The 17,724-nt window shown below is 35.5% G+C and overlaps 2 protein-coding genes across 2 annotated transcripts; one reads left to right on the forward strand and one right to left on the reverse strand.

Annotated features, from left to right (window-relative positions):
* Window positions 1-563: 563 nt before the first annotated feature.
* Window positions 564-14,699, reverse strand: Prp6 (pre-mRNA processing factor 6). Its single transcript, XM_089635962.1, has 18 exons — window positions 14,528-14,699; window positions 14,392-14,451; window positions 14,074-14,197; window positions 13,479-13,609; window positions 13,063-13,322; window positions 12,323-12,387; window positions 11,997-12,192; window positions 10,125-10,318; window positions 9,394-9,664; window positions 7,419-7,555; window positions 7,089-7,166; window positions 6,521-6,737; window positions 5,038-5,201; window positions 4,394-4,570; window positions 3,629-3,762; window positions 3,042-3,192; window positions 2,818-2,928; window positions 564-1,934 (listed from the first exon to the last, which is right to left on the reverse strand). The coding sequence occupies exons 1-18, from the start codon at window positions 14,620-14,622 to the stop codon at window positions 1,710-1,712; spliced, it is 2,790 nt and encodes a 929-aa protein (XP_089492088.1). The 5' UTR covers window positions 14,623-14,699; the 3' UTR covers window positions 564-1,709.
* A 344-nt stretch (window positions 14,700-15,043) lies between these two features.
* On the forward strand, window positions 15,044-16,258 carry LOC149426174 (pre-mRNA-splicing factor Syf2). Its single transcript, XM_089635971.1, has one exon. The coding sequence runs from the start codon at window positions 15,243-15,245 to the stop codon at window positions 15,939-15,941; it is 699 nt and encodes a 232-aa protein (XP_089492097.1). The 5' UTR covers window positions 15,044-15,242; the 3' UTR covers window positions 15,942-16,258.
* The last annotated feature ends 1,466 nt before the right edge of the window (window positions 16,259-17,724 follow it).

The following is a 17,724-nucleotide window of genomic DNA, read 5'->3' on the forward strand; positions in this document are numbered from 1 at the left end:
ACAAAAATCTTTTTTTATTTTAATTTTAAAACTGGTTTAGGTATACATTAATAATAATAATTTCTTTATTCCAGAATGTGGGGAGGTAAGTGCAATTCCACACATTCCATAGAGAGTATAAGTACGTAGTTACAACATACAGGGATTTGTGAGAACATATTTATAAATAAGAATAAAAATAAAACAATGACATAAAGGAAAAAAAAAAACATTATGGGGGGCCAACATCTTTCTCCAACGCTCCTCGATGCTCGATCATGGAGTCATACGGGATTCAATGATAAGGACATTTCTGGAGTTGTTGATCCTTCCCCTCAACTCTGCCACCCTGGTTCTTATGTATAATATTTTTTATTTCCATGACAACTTCTCAAAATGACAATTCAACACACCTATAAAAAGTGCTATAAAGTTATGAAACAAAAACTAGATTAAATAGTTACATATGTCACCTATTTTTTGTTTCATCACTTAGTACTTTTTATAGGTCACCATATTTTTTATGAAACCACCTTGGAGGTGAAAAAATAACAAATAATAGTTTTAAAAAAAACACATGTAGGTACCATATAAATTATTTATTTTCATTTCAATTTATTAACATCAGACCTAATTATTATTAATTAGAAAAAAATATTTAATTATTTTCATTTGTACGAAATGTTTCATAAACCATAATATTGTATTCGGCCTAGCGTGTTTCGCATTCGACTAGGAGATGGTTGCGGACTGTCATAATTTTGTGGTAGTCAGCCTAATGGTTGTTGCAAAAACATAATTAATGAAAATTGATTACTTTGTGTAAGTAAAAAAGAATACCCACTCGAGCAGCTAAAAATATTAATATTGAAACATATGAACTGCAGTTTAAAGCCAATAATTCACCATTTTTATTCCATATTTTTAGGTTCTATAAATACGAGTGGATACTGCGACGCTAGGTAATGAAATTAAAATCATGATGATACTTGGTTAGGTTAAAGTAAATTAATTTGGTATACGTACATAAATATTCACTAGTTGATAAGAATCTAACTTTCTTTAAAGTTCTTTTACGTCAAGACATTCATTGAGCCTGCATTACTTTTATGTCCTGTCAGTTGGAGGAATTACACAAGAGTGTATATTTTATTGGGTTTTTATAGAAAAATAAATCAAAAACAATAAGAAAAACTTCTTATTACATACAAGATAATCTACATTCAAGAAAAATATTATGTTTAAAAATTTACACATACATTGTTTATTCGGTCCCTTGAAAACTAAAATAAAAATAACTTATTTGAAACACACATAATATATTTTATTTATTATTGCAAGGTTTTCCCGAAGACAATGGGAACGAGGCGTGGAACCGTGCCAAGTGTACCCAAGCTATGACCAAACTGCACCGACTATAAAGATGGCGGAGTCAATGAAAGTTGTGCGTTTAATGTGCAGATAGAAAAAAGGTGGGGCGACACTTTTACACACGCAGTTTCATACTAATAATGGTTCATGGCCCATCTGCCTCCTTTCTATTATCTATGGTTTTCCCACATAAGAAATTTATTTTACAGTCCTTCAAAAGACCTCATAAGAGAAATTCACTCTATTTATTTTCAATGTGTAGCTTGAATAATAACTTTTAAGTTATGTATTGACAAAATGGTAAAAAGATATTTATTTTTAAATTAAATCTACATTTTGCATACATATATGAACACATTCTAGGTAGGAACGGGTAGGTCCTTAGCGACCAGCAAAAGAACTTGTTCGGTGTTGAGGCACCAGTTGACAATGTTCTTGGACACCCGGCACCATTGCTCCCCGTGGTGAGGCTCAGCCGCTTTGCAGCGACTTTTCACGTCCTCCTGTTGGGCGTCCGTACCGTGCATAACCTCAAACTTGTAGAAGCACGCCCACGCATCGCCGAAGTCGGGGTCTATTTTTACCTGGTGGTAAAAAAAACCTCAATTAATAAAACATCAAAAATACAGTCACCAAAATCAAACATCTTAATATGGTACAGAAAAATGTTTGCTAAACAAAATAGGTAATAAAATGTCGGGTGACCAAACACCGAAAATCTTGTCCCAGCGGAAATAACCCAGAGGCAAACCAAGGAAGACATGCAGAAGAGGATTAGAGCAGGATGGGAAGGTCCGATGACGGGAGGCTGATAGGGAAGAACATTATTTGTGGTAGCAATTTTACTCCTTGAAAGCATTATCAAACTGTGGCTCTGCCACTGATTTCCTTTGTATGCATTTTGTACATACGTACAAATTGTTAATTTTGAACCCAACCTGCAGACAAGCAGCCATGTGGCAGCTTCATGGGACTATCTATACATTGTCTAAAAAAAAAAAAAAAGTAAAATTTTCAGTCAATAAAGATCAGCTTAAAAAAAAAAAATAATAACTCATTCATACATGTATTAATTTGAATAGAGATTATTTATTACACTGTACATATTTTAGCTAAAATTTGTACATTGTGTCTGTCATATCCCACAATTTTGACTTTTTTTTTCTTCGTAGTTGTACTGGACACCTACGCCAGTGACATTGACTGTAAATTCTGGCTTCCTCTTTAGGATTTTCAATGAAACACAATTTGCAAATTTCTATCACTAGGATTAAATCCCATTTGACACATGAAACGTGTCCAGTGATAAACCTCATAAAAATTTCGGCATTGTAAAATGTGTGATAACGTTACTTCCACTCCGAGATTATATAAGTGGAAGGCAAAAGTAATGGAATGGATTTCATAAAAGCATGTACAAACTTTGGCAAAAATGCCCTTAAACATCATAATATATTTATAACTTACTGTTCTATTAAACCAATCTCTGCATTTCTGGTGTTTCCTCTCACACCAGAAGAGTTTAGAAACGGCTAGCAGTACATGGGCATCGTGTTCACACTTTTTCAGGGCATCAACCTATGGAAGACACCAATTAAATGCTGTAATTATTAAACAGATTGAATTATTTTTTACAAAAAAATACTCAATTTAAAAAGGGTTGACAGTTCTCAAAGCAATTGAACACTCACACTTTTAGTTTTTCTCTGTGGTCTGGCTTCAAGGAATATGGCTTCAGCCCAGAGCAGGCCGGAGTTGGGACAGTCCTGGAGAGCTCTGGCCATCAATGTGTTGGCTATTTCTAAATGCTTGCCTCGTATCTCAACTCGTACAGCTTCCAACCTATAAAATATTACGACTTATAAATGCATAATAATATAATTTTCTATATAATAGTACAAAAGGTTAAGCCGTGTACCGTAACCATTACCGTTACCAAAATCATAGTGTGTACATGGCAAGTGGCGAACCGACTGGCTGTCGGTTTTTGCAACAAATCAATGGTTTATGGTTATAGTGGCGTGGACATCACATACACACCAGAGGGTTATTGTGTCTGCAAAGGTCACAGTTTCAGCTCGCAGATGAGAATGCGGCTTTATACATACTATGTTATGAAAAGTATAAAAAAACAAAAAATATCTATCATCTATACTGTGATAAATGGAAAAAATAATTGCACGTACAAGACATTTGAAAATAAAAATCGGACGCCCATCACATTTCATTAGGTCCTTTAGGATTTCGTTCTTAAAAATATTGCTGATTTTTTTCTTACCAAATTTCAGCAATTTTGGGATTTTTCAACCTAGCCTTTTCCAGAATTGATCTGGTTTTGGTAATAAAGCCACGCTTTTCTTCTAAGGCAGATAGAAGTGTCCAGAGAGGCACTGAGTTTGGATTTTGTTTTAGCTGTTGAAAAAGAAAAATCAAATTAACCTCAAAAATATCATTATTCATCCTGAATCAAGAATTATTTGAGAATCCAGAGTGGAAGATACTATCAGTATATATAAGATGTATATTCAGAATTTAAAAGTTGCTCGAAATGCTTTAGTAGTGTTTGGTGATCAGGTCTGAATACCCCACCTTCCTCACCATCTCCATCCCTTTTCCACAACCTTCTACCTCACAAAATACCCCAATTGGCTCCAGACACGGTTGGGAGTAGTTGGGATTTTGTTCAGTATTTGTATTTAACCCTTTGCACTCGAAAGTTTTTTGGTATGCGCGTACCGCCAACTCAAAGAATTTTTTAAGAAAATGATTAATTTGAATTGAAATATAATTTATATAAAATAAAAAAGTTTTTAAAATTTTATTTGTCTTGGTAAAATAGAATTCCGCAACTTATTACAATTTAATTGTACTAATATGATTCTGGTTAAATTAAGGAAAAGTAAAAAAAATATTTATATTAAAAACATTAAGAAATAAGACTTTATTTTCTTGCGTAATACGGCAAAAGATGCATGCCACCCCTATAGCGGCACTGAGTGCTTGGGTTAAAAAAAAATGATACAATAAGAGTTAGATTAATTACCCCTAAATTGTAAGAACTGTGTGCACTGTCTAGCTGTCCCAACTGTTCCTCTATTTGACCCTTCATCATAACCAGTTTAGGGAAGTCGGGGTAAACTTTAATGGCTTCTCCAAGTAGTTCCAGTGCCACGTCCAAGTTGTTCAAAGCCCATTCCAGTTTAGCAGATTTCATCATAACCTAAAACAGAAATAAAAACATAAATATAAATGATGTAGTAGCTATTTACCAATTGAGTAAGGAATGGACAGAGCTGCCAAAAGGGCAAGGGGAACAAACCAAGTAACGCGGAACAGGGAGAGTGATTTTTCAATAAAGGAATCTGACAGTATACAGGAACCTCGCATTGCAATATCACCATTTAGTGCATGAAAATAAAATCTGCTTACGAATTACTAGTTCATTTTACAACCGCTTGCAAATTAATGGCTACGCAAAAAACTTAACTACAAATCCTAAATCGGGTAAACAAAAGTTGTGGCTTATTACGATACCCGGATTTCATGTTAGCCTTTTCATGTTACCTTTTCTGATGTCAGTGCTATTTACCTACCACCCATGGCATTTCTGATGATAGCGACATTTGCAGCGGCCATGTAATACTTTACACTTCACAAAAACAAATAAAAGGATTAACATTGTGTTACCCTAGGAGTAGGTGCGGAGGCCCTAGCCTTAGCGAGAAGTCTCCGGGCCCTGTCGTACTCCTGGTTCTCACTCTCCAGCTTCACAGCGGCCAACCAGATCTCCTCAGAGTTGGGGTTGGCCTGGAAAGCCAGAGACAATATTCCTCGTGCTGCAGGGACATCACCTGAAAAAAGAATATTTTACAATAACTTTTCGCTCTATTTATATACGTACAGTATCTCAGTAATCCGCCGCTCGATTTTCCAACAACTTGATTAATTGTTTTAAAGCACAAAATCAAGCTCTATAATTAGCCGGCATTTGAATATCAAACCCAATAGTCCGCCATGTACTTAGACTCGAGCGCCGAGCTTTGTACACCGACGGGTTGGGTTATCTTACTCTTACACACTCAATTACTATATCGCCATCTAGTTTGCTCTCGCTGACCATTTACCTGTCACAAGGGTTAATTATTATTGTTTTAGGGCATTTCGTTTAGTCGTGTGTGTATTCTAGCAACTGTCACAAGTGTTTCTGTTTGATTCATTCTGCCACGTTTTTTGTTTAAATTAGTTTACAAAATGGAGTCTTCTGGCAAGCGTGACAACTTTAAACCATTGAATGCTTGGAGTATATCAGACCAGCTCGAGTACCGAGGCTCCATAGAAGCCCGAGTAAAGAGCTTCAGCCCAGGCTTCCAAGAAACTGGACGTCTTTTAGAGGGCTAACAGATTTCTATACAAATCTCAACTACTCCCAATAAATGAATCTGGAAGTCACCTCTGGGCTGGAGCCCCACAATACTTGATAAACCTACTTGATTCTGTGCAAATGAGGGCAGTCTGTCTGATTGACAATCCGTTGTTAACAGACCGATTGCCATCTCTAATCCACAGACGCAAAGTGGGAATGCTGAGTCTGTTGTACTGTTTTACAAAATACCTGTTTTCATTTTTAGCAAGTTTTGTATGTATGGATTGTAATCTACCGCATTCACTAATTGTTCACATGCCTGGTTTTTGGGGCGGCGGATTAGTGTGCGAGAACTGTATTTTGAATATTGTTGTTTTCATTATTATTTTATCTATGTATTTAATGAGCAGGCAGCATTCTGCTACGCTGAATATGTTTAACAGTAACCAAGTTGTTTTAAGTTTAAAAATAAGTAAATCCTTTCTTCTCTCCAAACAAGAATACAATCGACCTTTACGGTTTATAGTATATTTATATAAATAGCAACAATGACACGTTGTGGAAGTTTATAGTTGAAAAAAAAAATGCTCAACTGAAACTTGTGAATAATAACTTTATAGAGCAGATGAAATGTTACTCTCTGAGATACTTGGCAAGGCATCCTCAACCAATGACTACGTGCCGAAATGAGTAGAGGAAGAAAGATACCACCTCAATCAAAACCCTTTCCGGTCTGTCGATTTTTTAAGAAACGGTATAATTTGAAGGGTCAATTAGTTAGTAATAAAGAGTAAAGTATTGACTGACCCGCCATCCACTTGGATTTGGCCCCCATGAGCCAGAGCACTTCGGACTTTGGGCAATGTGCCACGGCGCGCTGCAGCAGGGCCTCCAGCGAGGCGCGCGAGCCGTGGGAGCGCTCCAGGTGCGCTGCCCGTAGCCAGATGGACTTCTTAGACGGGAACACGCTCAGGGCGTGGCCGTACACTGCACGCGCACATTCCACTGCACCCTGGGTTGTGCACTGCCAGACAAAACCACACAATATTAAGACCAATCTATGAACAAGGTGATTGAATGCAAATATTAAATGTCATCAAAAATATTAATTAGACTTGATATTGTAAACAGATTTGCAATTGTAAGTAGACTTGATATTGCAAACAGATTTGAAATTGTAAGTAGACTTGATATTGTAAACAGACTAGAAATTGTAAGTAGACTTGATATTGTAAACAGACTTGCAATTGTAAGTAGACTTGATATTGTAAACAGACTTGAAATTGTAAGTAGACATGAAATAATTGCAAGTAGATTTTAAATTGAAAGTAGACTTGAAATAGTATATAGATTTGAAATTGTAAATGAAACCCACATGATCGGCATCTTCCATCCAGGTGTGCTTTTGATCCTCAGTTTCTACTCCGTGTCCTATGATTGAACGGACTATAACCTGAAACATAGGTGATTATTACTGATTACACAAAATATTAGGTACATAAGGGCAATAACCAATTTTTAAAAAAAGAGAATTGCGATGAGAATTCTTATTAGATTCTGTTAATTACTTTATGAGATATAGAAACACTTAAAATCATGGGTTATATTCATACTGAAAATTTGTCAGCTACTTGAGAAATGTGTCTTGTTCCCTTCTAGGATAAGAACTTTGAAAGAAAATAATATAAATGTAAAAAGAACAAACCTGACAAGTTTGCGTTGCTCCAGACTTCTCTGCTTCCATGGCTTCTTTGAACCAGTGTTCTCTGTTGATTTCTACTCCATTAGAACTTAGTGAACTGATGGCGCGGTCTATAATTTTCTCAACCATATTGCTATTTTCTGAAAAAATATCAAATCAAAATTCATTAGAGGGAAAATTATTTTTGACTGAGCGCAGCGATGTTTTTTTTTTAACTCAACCGTTTGGAAATTCTGTAAATTTGTTTGTTACATTCCAGTTTCAAAATGGTAGGGGATTTAACCTGCCAGGCGGCGCAGTAGCCGATGGGCACAATCAAATCATTTCTCTGAATAAGTGGCTCTTCTAGAGAAAATAGTTAAGGTAAAACTATATACCATTTTTATAAAAAAAATATATAAATACATTATCCGGTAAGATGGTACAATTTACAAAAACATTTAAATGGATGAGATAAGATGATAAGATGGTACAATTTAAAAAATCGACCACAAGTCGTAAAAATAAATAATGTTAATAGCGATAAAGAACATTCTGACTTTGGAATCCCGCAAGGTACAGTGCTTGGACCAATTCTTTTCACCATATATGTTAACGACATTTTCTTTCAACCACTACATGGCCAAATTACTTTGTATGCCGACGACACAGTTCTAATAATAAGCGAAAAAACTTGGGAAAACGTAATACTTAAAGCCACTGAAGACATAAATACTCTTAAGAATTTCTTCGACATTAATTTGCTATCACTAAATAGCGATAAAACATAATATGTAATTCCATTTTCAATACACACAAAAGACATCCCTAAAAATTTTAACATTATTATTCATGACAATTCCAAAATACATAATAAAAATTACTGTCTCCAAAACTGCACAATACTAAAAAACACAATCAAATATCTAGGAGTAATTATCGATAAAAATTTGAATTGGAAGGAACAAATATGTCAAATTGTAAAAAAAATCAGAAAACTGATATATGTATTTTTAAGAATTAGAAATTTTTTGTCTTTAAAAAACCTATATTTAATATATTATGCCTTGGTCCAATCAACTCTACAATATGGTATCATTAGTTGGGGATCCACATACAAAACTAACCTTACTCCAATAGAAGTGGTACAAAGGTTAATAATTAAAATAATATTACGAAAACCTTCCGATTACCCAACGGATCGATTATTCGAAGAATTTCAAGTGCCTTCATTTAAAGATCTTTATACTAAAAATGCATTAATTCAAATCATAAAAGAAAAAGACAAGTATCAATTTCTAACTGAAAACCGTACTCGACTTAAATATATTTTTCCATCCCAAAATTAAACACTTCCTTTGCACAAAATTATTACACTTACCGGGCAAGAATTTTTTTCAATCGACTACCTGAAGAAATTAGAAACATTAATGATAACATCCAAATAATAAACACTGTGAAAAATTTTTTTAAAGATAAACTTACAAAAAAAAAAATGTTTACAATTGAATTAATCTTAAGAATAACTCACTTCAAATAAGTTTAAAATCATTTTATTTTTAATTACTTACTTATTGTAATAAAACAATGTACACTCCTCTTCCAGCCACAAGCTAATGCTTCTATGGAAGAGGGTGAAATATTTGATCATATTATATTGTAACAAATAAACAAAAATGTACTTATATAATAAATAATAAAAAATAAATAAATAATATCATTTTGGTTCATAAAGGTACTTTTTTAATGTGAAATCTTTGTGTTTACTGCTGATTTAAAATAAGAAAAAGATTAGAAACATACTTTTTGGGAGGCAAGGTCTACTGTTCACAGAACTACTAGTAGTTGTATGTAATCTCACACAGAGTATGTACAATGAGAGCACAAGAGTGAAATTCAATATTTTTGTCAATTTTTCCAAAATTTTCCAATAAAATTTGAAATTAATGGATTTTTTTTTTTAAATATATATAATTTAAAATAAGATGAAGATTATTACCGTTGGCTTCTTCCAATTTAGCAGCAGTGACCCAGATCTGCCTATCTGTGGGGATGTTTTCTCTGGCTTTGTTCAGCACTTTCCTCGCATTTTCGTACGTCTCCAGCCTTGCCAACGCCAGCCACAGTTCCACACTGGTGGGACAGCACTCCACAGCCCTGGACAGCAGGATCTTGGCATCTTCAGGGTTCTCCAGCTCTACAGCCGCCTTCCACAAACGCACCGAGTTTGGTATGTGCTCGAGAGCTTTGCGGTATACTCTTCGTTTTGCCTGGAAAAGAAACAATATTTGGTTCAGATAATTTAACAAAATTAAACTGTATTGTGTAATATTATTATTATAATTTAAATAATTCAATTTGTAAACTTCACCCGCCATAACACAGGGGCATACCTAGCATGGCAGGCGGGATTATACTAAAAATTTATTAATTATTTCACAAACTTTATTGCATGAAATAAAAAAAAAAACATTGTAACAATGCTTCTCTAACTACGACAATAACTAAACAATATTTTATAAATATAATTTTCTTGTATATCTCCAAAGAACGTAACGTAACACCTACAATACAAATGATAACAGTTTGTTCAAAATTCAGAATGCTAAAAATTTGCAGCTGCACAGCTTGACCACTTCAACCTGCAAAGCGGCCAAAGGAAGAACTACTGAACAAACCATATATTTTACACTGACTAACACACTAACTACATAACATCACACTGCGTACCTTGGTCTCCACTTCCAGGTCCGCCGCCTTGATCCATATCCTGACACTGGTGGGCGCGTGACGGGCGGCCTGCGCGATGACGGCGCGCGCTGTATCCCGCGGCTGCAGGCGCGCCGCCTCCAACCACAGCTCTTCGCTGCTTGGATTCACTTCGCAGCCCTTCATTATGAGATTGCGGGCCGACTGGACCTTTCCTGGAAACAACAAATAGAATAAAGTACTTTCTTAGTAATCCGCTTCGCGATTAACATACAACTATTATAATCCGCCATTATTTTGACTAGTTGAAAAATTGAAAAATCAGGCTCTATAATTGGCCAGTATGTTAGGTCAAATTCTGTAGTACGCTGTGTGCCTAGACTCGAGTGCAAAGCTTTGTACACCGACGTGGGTTATCTAACTCTTATACTCAGTTACTACACGGCAGTCTAACTTGCTAGAGCTGACCGTTTTACCAGTCACCGGGTTCATTATAGTTGTTTTAGGACAATTCTGTTGAACTTCTATGTATTCTAGCAACTGTAGCACGTTTTTCTGTGTGTTTCAATCTGCCACGTTTATTGTTTGGATTTGGATATGTTTGGAGTCTTCCTCACAAGAGTAAACTTGACACCTTAACCGGTCAGCAACGTAAGCAGATATACACGATAAAATAACGATAGCAGTCAAGTACAATAAGCGTGTTTACACGTCAACGCGTGTGTTTCCACAAAAATCGTCATAACTCCGTTATTCTTCTAGTGACATCCCTAAAACAAAAAGTAGAATATTCGTATTGAATGAAGCTTCACATCTCTATTCAAAGTTATCCATAGAAACCCGTAAAAAGACCTACTCAGTGGAAGCAAATTTTACCCGCCAAATCGTAAAACGACGCCAAGAAAGCCGTTTGACGTGCCGACCCGCCTCGCAAGTTTAATTATTTTTTTAAAAATATATTTTGTATGAAATGGTCAAAAAGTGAAGTGACAGAATTGTTTATTGTACATTTGTACGATGAAATAAGTGTTTTTTTTTTACATTATCCGTGATTTTAGTATCGTTTTTACATAAAACATTACAGGTGAGTCATTTTTACAATTTTTTCATGTTTCCATTCTAAATTTAAATATTTACAAATGTTAATATTTATTTATGATACAACAATTTGAAAGCCTATTTTGTAACCTTTCTAAAACAGTTTTTACTATTCGGCTCCGTTCAGTAATGTTTCATTTATAGAGCTTTGATTGTGAGGCGGTAATAACACAACGTTTTCGTGAAATTGACATTTCGGTAAAGACATCTTAGCTTCAAGTTCGCGAAAAGTCGGAGGGGTTAACATTAAACGATAAAAATGGAAATTTTACAAAAGAACGATAGCAGTGTTTGTTTTCACAAAATGCCTGTTTTCATTTGGAGCATAGTTTGTACGCATTCACTATAATCTGCCTCTTTCACTCATTGGACACTTGCCCAGTTTTGGGGTGGCGTATTAATGCGATAGTACTGTATTATAATACAGGGTATCTGGGGATAAAGTGCACTAACTTTGGGAGGTGATTCTACGTGATGGTAGGAGTAAAAAAAGATGAAAAACTTTTTCTGAAATTCAAACTTTTTTTTCCCATACAAAAAGACATACCTACTAAAAATCCTTAATGTGAGGTACAAACTTACCCAATATATTCGCTGTGAACTAGCGATTACCGAGATTGAGGTGGCAACATTGTGATTGGCCCGTATCCGTTGAAACCGTACGGAAACAATAGGCCAAGTAAATATTATGCTGAGCTTGTGTCACATGGAATCATCTCCCGAAGTTAGTCCACTTGGCCCCCGGACACCCTGTATAATCCCGAGATTTATTTTTGAATCTGGCAGTGATCATACCTGTTACTTCTTCTAACCTAGCACTGGCAATCCAAGCTGGCGGGTGGTTGGGGTTAGTCTCCCTCACACTCTTCAGCAGAAGTCGGGCTTTCTTGATGTCGTTAATGTCCCCTCCATACGTCGGTATCATGGACTGCAGGTCTGTCAGGTAGCCCTTGGGATCTACTACTGTCTGACCGGTCACCGAGTCCGACACCTGACAAATAAAAATAGCCTCATTTTTAATGAAACAAAATGCCAACACATTATATACAAGAAATGTAGATAACATGGTTGTATTGTGTACCCAATTTAAAAAAATTATTAATATTAGTGTTATTTGTTACCTGTGATAATTTTACATTCATCAATGTGTTTCTGGCTTGCCCTAGTTTACGAAGATCCATATCTCCTAAAAAGAAAAAAATTGCACAATGACCTGAAGGTAAATATAAATTGGGAAGGTGTTAACCTGTTAACCGGGGAGTTCAGTTTTTAATAACGCAGCATATAACGGGGGCGAACTCCTTCACTAGGACGTATCAATACGTCACGCCCAGTGGACGTTAATTTTATTTTTTTTTATTTATGCATCAAAAAAAGTGAAAAAATAGAATATTTACAAACAATTATAAAGATTACAAAAATATATAAAAAAGGTTATAATTACAGAACAATAAATAAAAGCACACAGATAAAAGAGAAATATTGAGTTTAAAAAATTAAAATATGTAAAAATTAAAAACTCAATTTCCGTGTGATATGTTCGGAAATATACGTCCCGCTCGTTCCAGGGCGCAACATATATTTCAAGAACGTATTTATACGTCCTACCCGTACCCGATACTGTTTACGTTTGACGTATTATACGTCCCGCCAGGTTAACAGGTTAATGGGGTAGGTACTTCCTTATGTATTGAGTTTTCTCAAAGTTCAAATGTTGAATGTGTTCTATTTATAAATTGCAAAAAACAAAAGTTTTGTTGAACAACTTTAACATAAGGAAAAACATGGTTTTGGTCAGGGGGGGGGGGACAAATTATAAGAATAGTGGAGTTTTATTTATGCTCAATAACATAATTCGAACCTGTAGGAGTAAGCATGCCCGGAGTTAAAACGCCGGGAGACATGGAAGCCAGCCCCGACCCGGGATCGATGGACCCCGAGGAGTCCCCGCCCAGATTCCTGGACAGCACGCTGTCGGGCAGCGGGGTGAACTTCTCGGCGCGAGGGTTGCGCTGCTTCCGGTTCCTCGCATCACCCACTTCTGGGATGGAGGCCCACTCGTCCTCAGAAACAGTCACCAACTCTCGCTTCAGGTCAGAGAACTGCTGCTGAATCTTTGGTCTGTAATATGAAGTGGGATTCACTTAAGAAACCTTTTATTTATAAAAGACATTTTTCTACAATCTTCCGAAATCTTTTCATTATGAAAATAAGAATTTCATAAAATTATTTTGACTAATTTATTTGTGGGTTTATCAGTAAAGAATTCTACAATACCTCTCCTGACGATATCTTTCCAAATCTTCCTTGAGACGTTTTTCTCTGTATTCTTTGCGCTTTTCATCCATGCGCTTGTCAATTGCCTCGTATATGGCATCAGCTTCCGCATCATCTTTGTCGTATGGATCCTAAAAAGTTTACATTATTAACAATATTCTGCTGTCAAAAACAAAGAGGGTGGGAAATTGCAAAGGTCGGATACTTTTTATTATAATTGTACTTATACGTATATCAGAATGTGACTTTTGAAATTGCTAGCTGCCTTTTTGCTTATGACAACAGCATTATTTTAATTAGCTTTATATCTACCAATGGGCCTGAAAGATAATAATTGGAAGATTTGCATATCACCGTTTTTATTAAGAAAATCATATCAAAGGCGCTTTATCAATGGTAGGTACTACGATTGCTCGCGCTTCGGGGCCCCTTAATAAGCCTGATGATTTATCCCCCACAGAACCCCGCTCTCGGTGGTCCTGGCTAAATGTGTCCCTATTACAGTTAATACTGAAAAATTTTGATTGCACAATACAGTGAATAATAAATGTAATTATCGGACATGAAAGTTTAGAGGAAATAATAACAAAATTACCTTGGAAAATAGAGATCCACTGTAGCCAGAAAACTCATCGTAATTGGAATCATTCAAATCTTCATCATCGTCTTCGTCCTCATTTTTTTTGCGCTTTATTGGAGGGGGAGCATGCCTGTCGTCACTGGAAATATGGATAATTGTTCAGTAAATATAATGCTAACGTCAGAAAAGTTACTTTAATTCAATTTCGGTACACACTTAGTTAAAATTTTGCCTAACTACTTTCAAGATTCAACAAAAAGTAGCACGAAAACAACTTCACCACATGTTGTATCGTCCAGGAAGTAAGCCAGAAAAATAACAATAAATACTCACGAAACATCATTGGCATCTCGCGCAGGTCCTATATCAGATCGAGTTGTGAATCCAGTAGCACTGAAACAAGTAAATAAACACAAATATAATCTTGAAGAACTTATTTTATAAGATGTTGACTTTTGAAAATCTTTACCCTCTTCCGACTCCGGCAACATATCCAAGCGGTGCCGGAATTCCGAGGAAATGCTTTTTGTTACGGTTAACAAATGCTTGTGGAGGAACGGCCATTATTATAGTATTACTTGTTCAAATTCATCAAAACATTCATCGAAACCTCAAAATGCTAAATGTCATATCGAATATAATAATAGACACGCAAAGTTTGACGTTGGATTTCGTCAATTTCGTACAAAAAATAACTACATATTATCTTTGGTTCAAATAAAGTTATCAATTCACGACAAAGCTACAATTCTAAGGAAAAAAACATTACAAATTTGTCCAACATATTAGTGAAAAATCTCTAAAAAAATATGTCATACTTATCGAATAAAACATATTTTTTTAAAATATAATATAAAATTTATCTCATTCAGTATTAAAAAAATAATTATTATATTCCAGTTCAGCATGTGTTTCACCTTCTATAATAATATGTGTCTTTTTTCTAATTATATCTATGGTTTTATTTATCTTTGGAAAGCATTGTGTCAAATTTTGACTCATTTCCATTTCACTTTGGTGTTTACGTCGTATTATAACTTGTAACCCATATATATTATTCCTGGTTCTTCCTCTAATTGTTTGAAGTAACTGATTTAGAGTGTGTCAAATTCCACAAACTGTGATTAAAACTGAACCGCTCGTGTACTGTTTATTCGGATAATAACTATTTTTGAATTTAAAAAATGAGTGATGTCCAGCCTGAGACTTCTTCGGCTAAAACATTTGCCGAGAAACAAGCAGAACGAATGCAACGATTGAAAACCTTACACTCCGCGAGAAGCGAAGCCCGCAATCACAATCACCAAGAAGTTGTGGCTGAAGACGCACGAAACAAATTGCCTTCCAATCACGAAGCCCTAAAACGACAAGCTGAATGGTTACTGATGGACCAGAAAGCGAGGGACGAAGCTAAATCAATGGGAGTAAACTACGATCAGACAAAGTTGCTTGAAGTATCGGCATTAGATGCAGAACGATTGGAACGAAAAAAGAAAAAGAAGAACCCGGATGAAGGATTTTCAACCTATGAACAAGCCACTATAAGACAATACAATCGTTTGGTCAAAAATATGGGCACACCTAACTTTGAGCAGTATGAAAGAGAAAAACAAAAACACGGAGATGCTTTCTACGGTGGACCAAATGTTATTCTGCAAGGAACACATAAGGACAGGAAGGATGCTGTTGACAAAATGGTGGAGGACGTTGAGCAACAGATCTCGAGGAGGCAGAAGTATTCCAGAAGGAGGACACACAATGATGATTCGGATATTGATTACATCAATGAAAGAAATGCCAAGTTCAACAAGAAACTGGAAAGATTTTACGGAGAGCACACCATTGAGATCAAGCAAAATCTGGAAAGAGGAACAGCTATTTAAATTATACAAAACTGTATTGAAAATTTATTTAATTAATTATTATTATTTTGTCTATAATAAAGTAGATAACTACTGAGAATTTTAAACCTTGGGTGAATAAAAAAAAAGTGAAGGTTAACAGATTCGCTGTTATAATGTGAGACTTGTTTGAGAAATGTTTTTTAAAAATGATTTCTACATTTCCACACACGCCAAATCAAAATAAGTGTATTTTATTTATATATCATTAAAACGCACACTAATTAATAATGTATTACTGAATCATTATTTTGTAATATGAAAATAAAATTTAATTCCAGAAAGATATTTTACTTTGTAACTATAACCAATCACCTGTGATATACATTGGCAACCGAATATACATAAATAGTTTCTCATTTTGACTATGTATTTGAAGTATATTTCAGGGTGACTTACTTTGATGCATTCCGAAGATGAAATTTAACAATATTATACTTACGTCACTTCCGATGGCCATACACCTCTTGTAGAGCTCTAGCCTCCTTGAAGATTATATTATTCCACTGTTGATGATCCATTCATTTTGGCTTCCAGTGTCTCCAGGTTGGCAAACACATCCATGTAGCACTATTTGGTCTGCCAAAAGTCCTGTTACGAGATGGCTAGGCATCATGTATTCTCTTAATGGCTGTGTCCCCCCTATTAACATACACAACCAATCCATGCTGGTCGACTGGCTCTCACACTGCTGGTTATAACATCCCTTAAGGGGATGGTTAAATCCTCGTATAGCTCCAACACAGGCGAATTTTGATCATCGTTATGTTTCCTTTTAAATTTATAGAATATTGATGATTATGTTTTTGCACCATAATATTATTCCAACTACTAATGTGATTTTGTTCAAAGTTATTACTCGTTTTCTGCTGAAGTTTCATTATTGTTCACTTATGTATAAATACTAATCCATCGTCCACATACACATGTTACTAATTCCTTCTATGCAAGCTGACACTTGAGTGTCTAGAGTCGTTTTTACATAACAGTAGCTTTGTTTAATTAAAAAATTTAATAGTCCTTGTAGCGCGTCTTAAAGGAGTAACCAATTGTTACTTATAACAAAGCGGGAAAGCAGTGGGCCACTGAACTGCTGGTTATAACGAGGAGTTAGCAGTTGGTTGCTACTTATGTAGGTTGTTTCCTATTGACAAAGACCACTATCTTTCCAACCCCTACCTACTCCAACAACCTCTTCCACTGAAACTCAGCCCGACTTCTTGCAACCCATACGAGCTTAATATATTGATAACACAAGTTACTGGTAGATTATAGATTATAAAATTGTAATACAGTATTATATAGCCCTGACGAAGCTACGGTTGTAGCAAAACCCGGTCAGCAATAAGTATAAGAAATAAAAGTGGTGTTTGCTAAGTTATTGTTTTATTTTAAATTATAATGTCATATCACAAAGTATCTGCTTCATATGTACAAAATGTTTTAACATACATTTTCTCTAGGCAGAGAGGACGGACCGCCAAACAACTCGGTCTTGGCACACACTTCTTGCCTCATTTACATTCATACATCGTTTCATACATACTCTTCTATTATTCTGACTCTTGACATGGCCCGACTCGAGTATCTGATTCACTTGATCGTGCCATGTCTTCCTCGGGCATCCCCGACTTGTGCTACCATTCACATTTGCATCATATATCCTCCTTAGACTCCTATCTTCGCTCTACATGCCCAAACAGCCCAAACCATCTAAGCGTCCCTTTCTTAATCTTACTCATTACGCTTACATCAGCCTTACACT

The sequence above is a fragment of the Hesperophylax consimilis genome, chromosome 1 (genome assembly GCF_061612785.1).
Source record: "Hesperophylax consimilis isolate HC1 chromosome 1, BYU_Hcon_1.0, whole genome shotgun sequence".
In the NCBI taxonomy this organism is placed as follows: Eukaryota; Metazoa; Arthropoda; class Insecta; order Trichoptera; family Limnephilidae; genus Hesperophylax; species Hesperophylax consimilis.

Bases quoted from the DNA above. Each gene is read 5' to 3' on its own strand.
- Prp6 (XM_089635962.1), bottom strand. From the start codon at position 14,622: ATGGCCGTTCCTCCACAAGCATTTGTTAACCGTAACAAAAAGCATTTC. The intron at 6,738-7,088 runs GTGGGTTTCATT...TTTGTCTGGCAG, and splicing joins GGATGGAAGATGCCGATCAT to TGCACAACCCAGGGTGCAGT. The intron at 5,202-6,520 runs GTCAGTCAATAC...TTCTTTTTTCAG, and splicing joins CAAATCCAAGTGGATGGCGG to GTGATGTCCCTGCAGCACGA.
- LOC149426174 (XM_089635971.1), top strand. From the start codon at position 15,243: ATGAGTGATGTCCAGCCTGAGACTTCTTCGGCTAAAACATTTGCCGAG.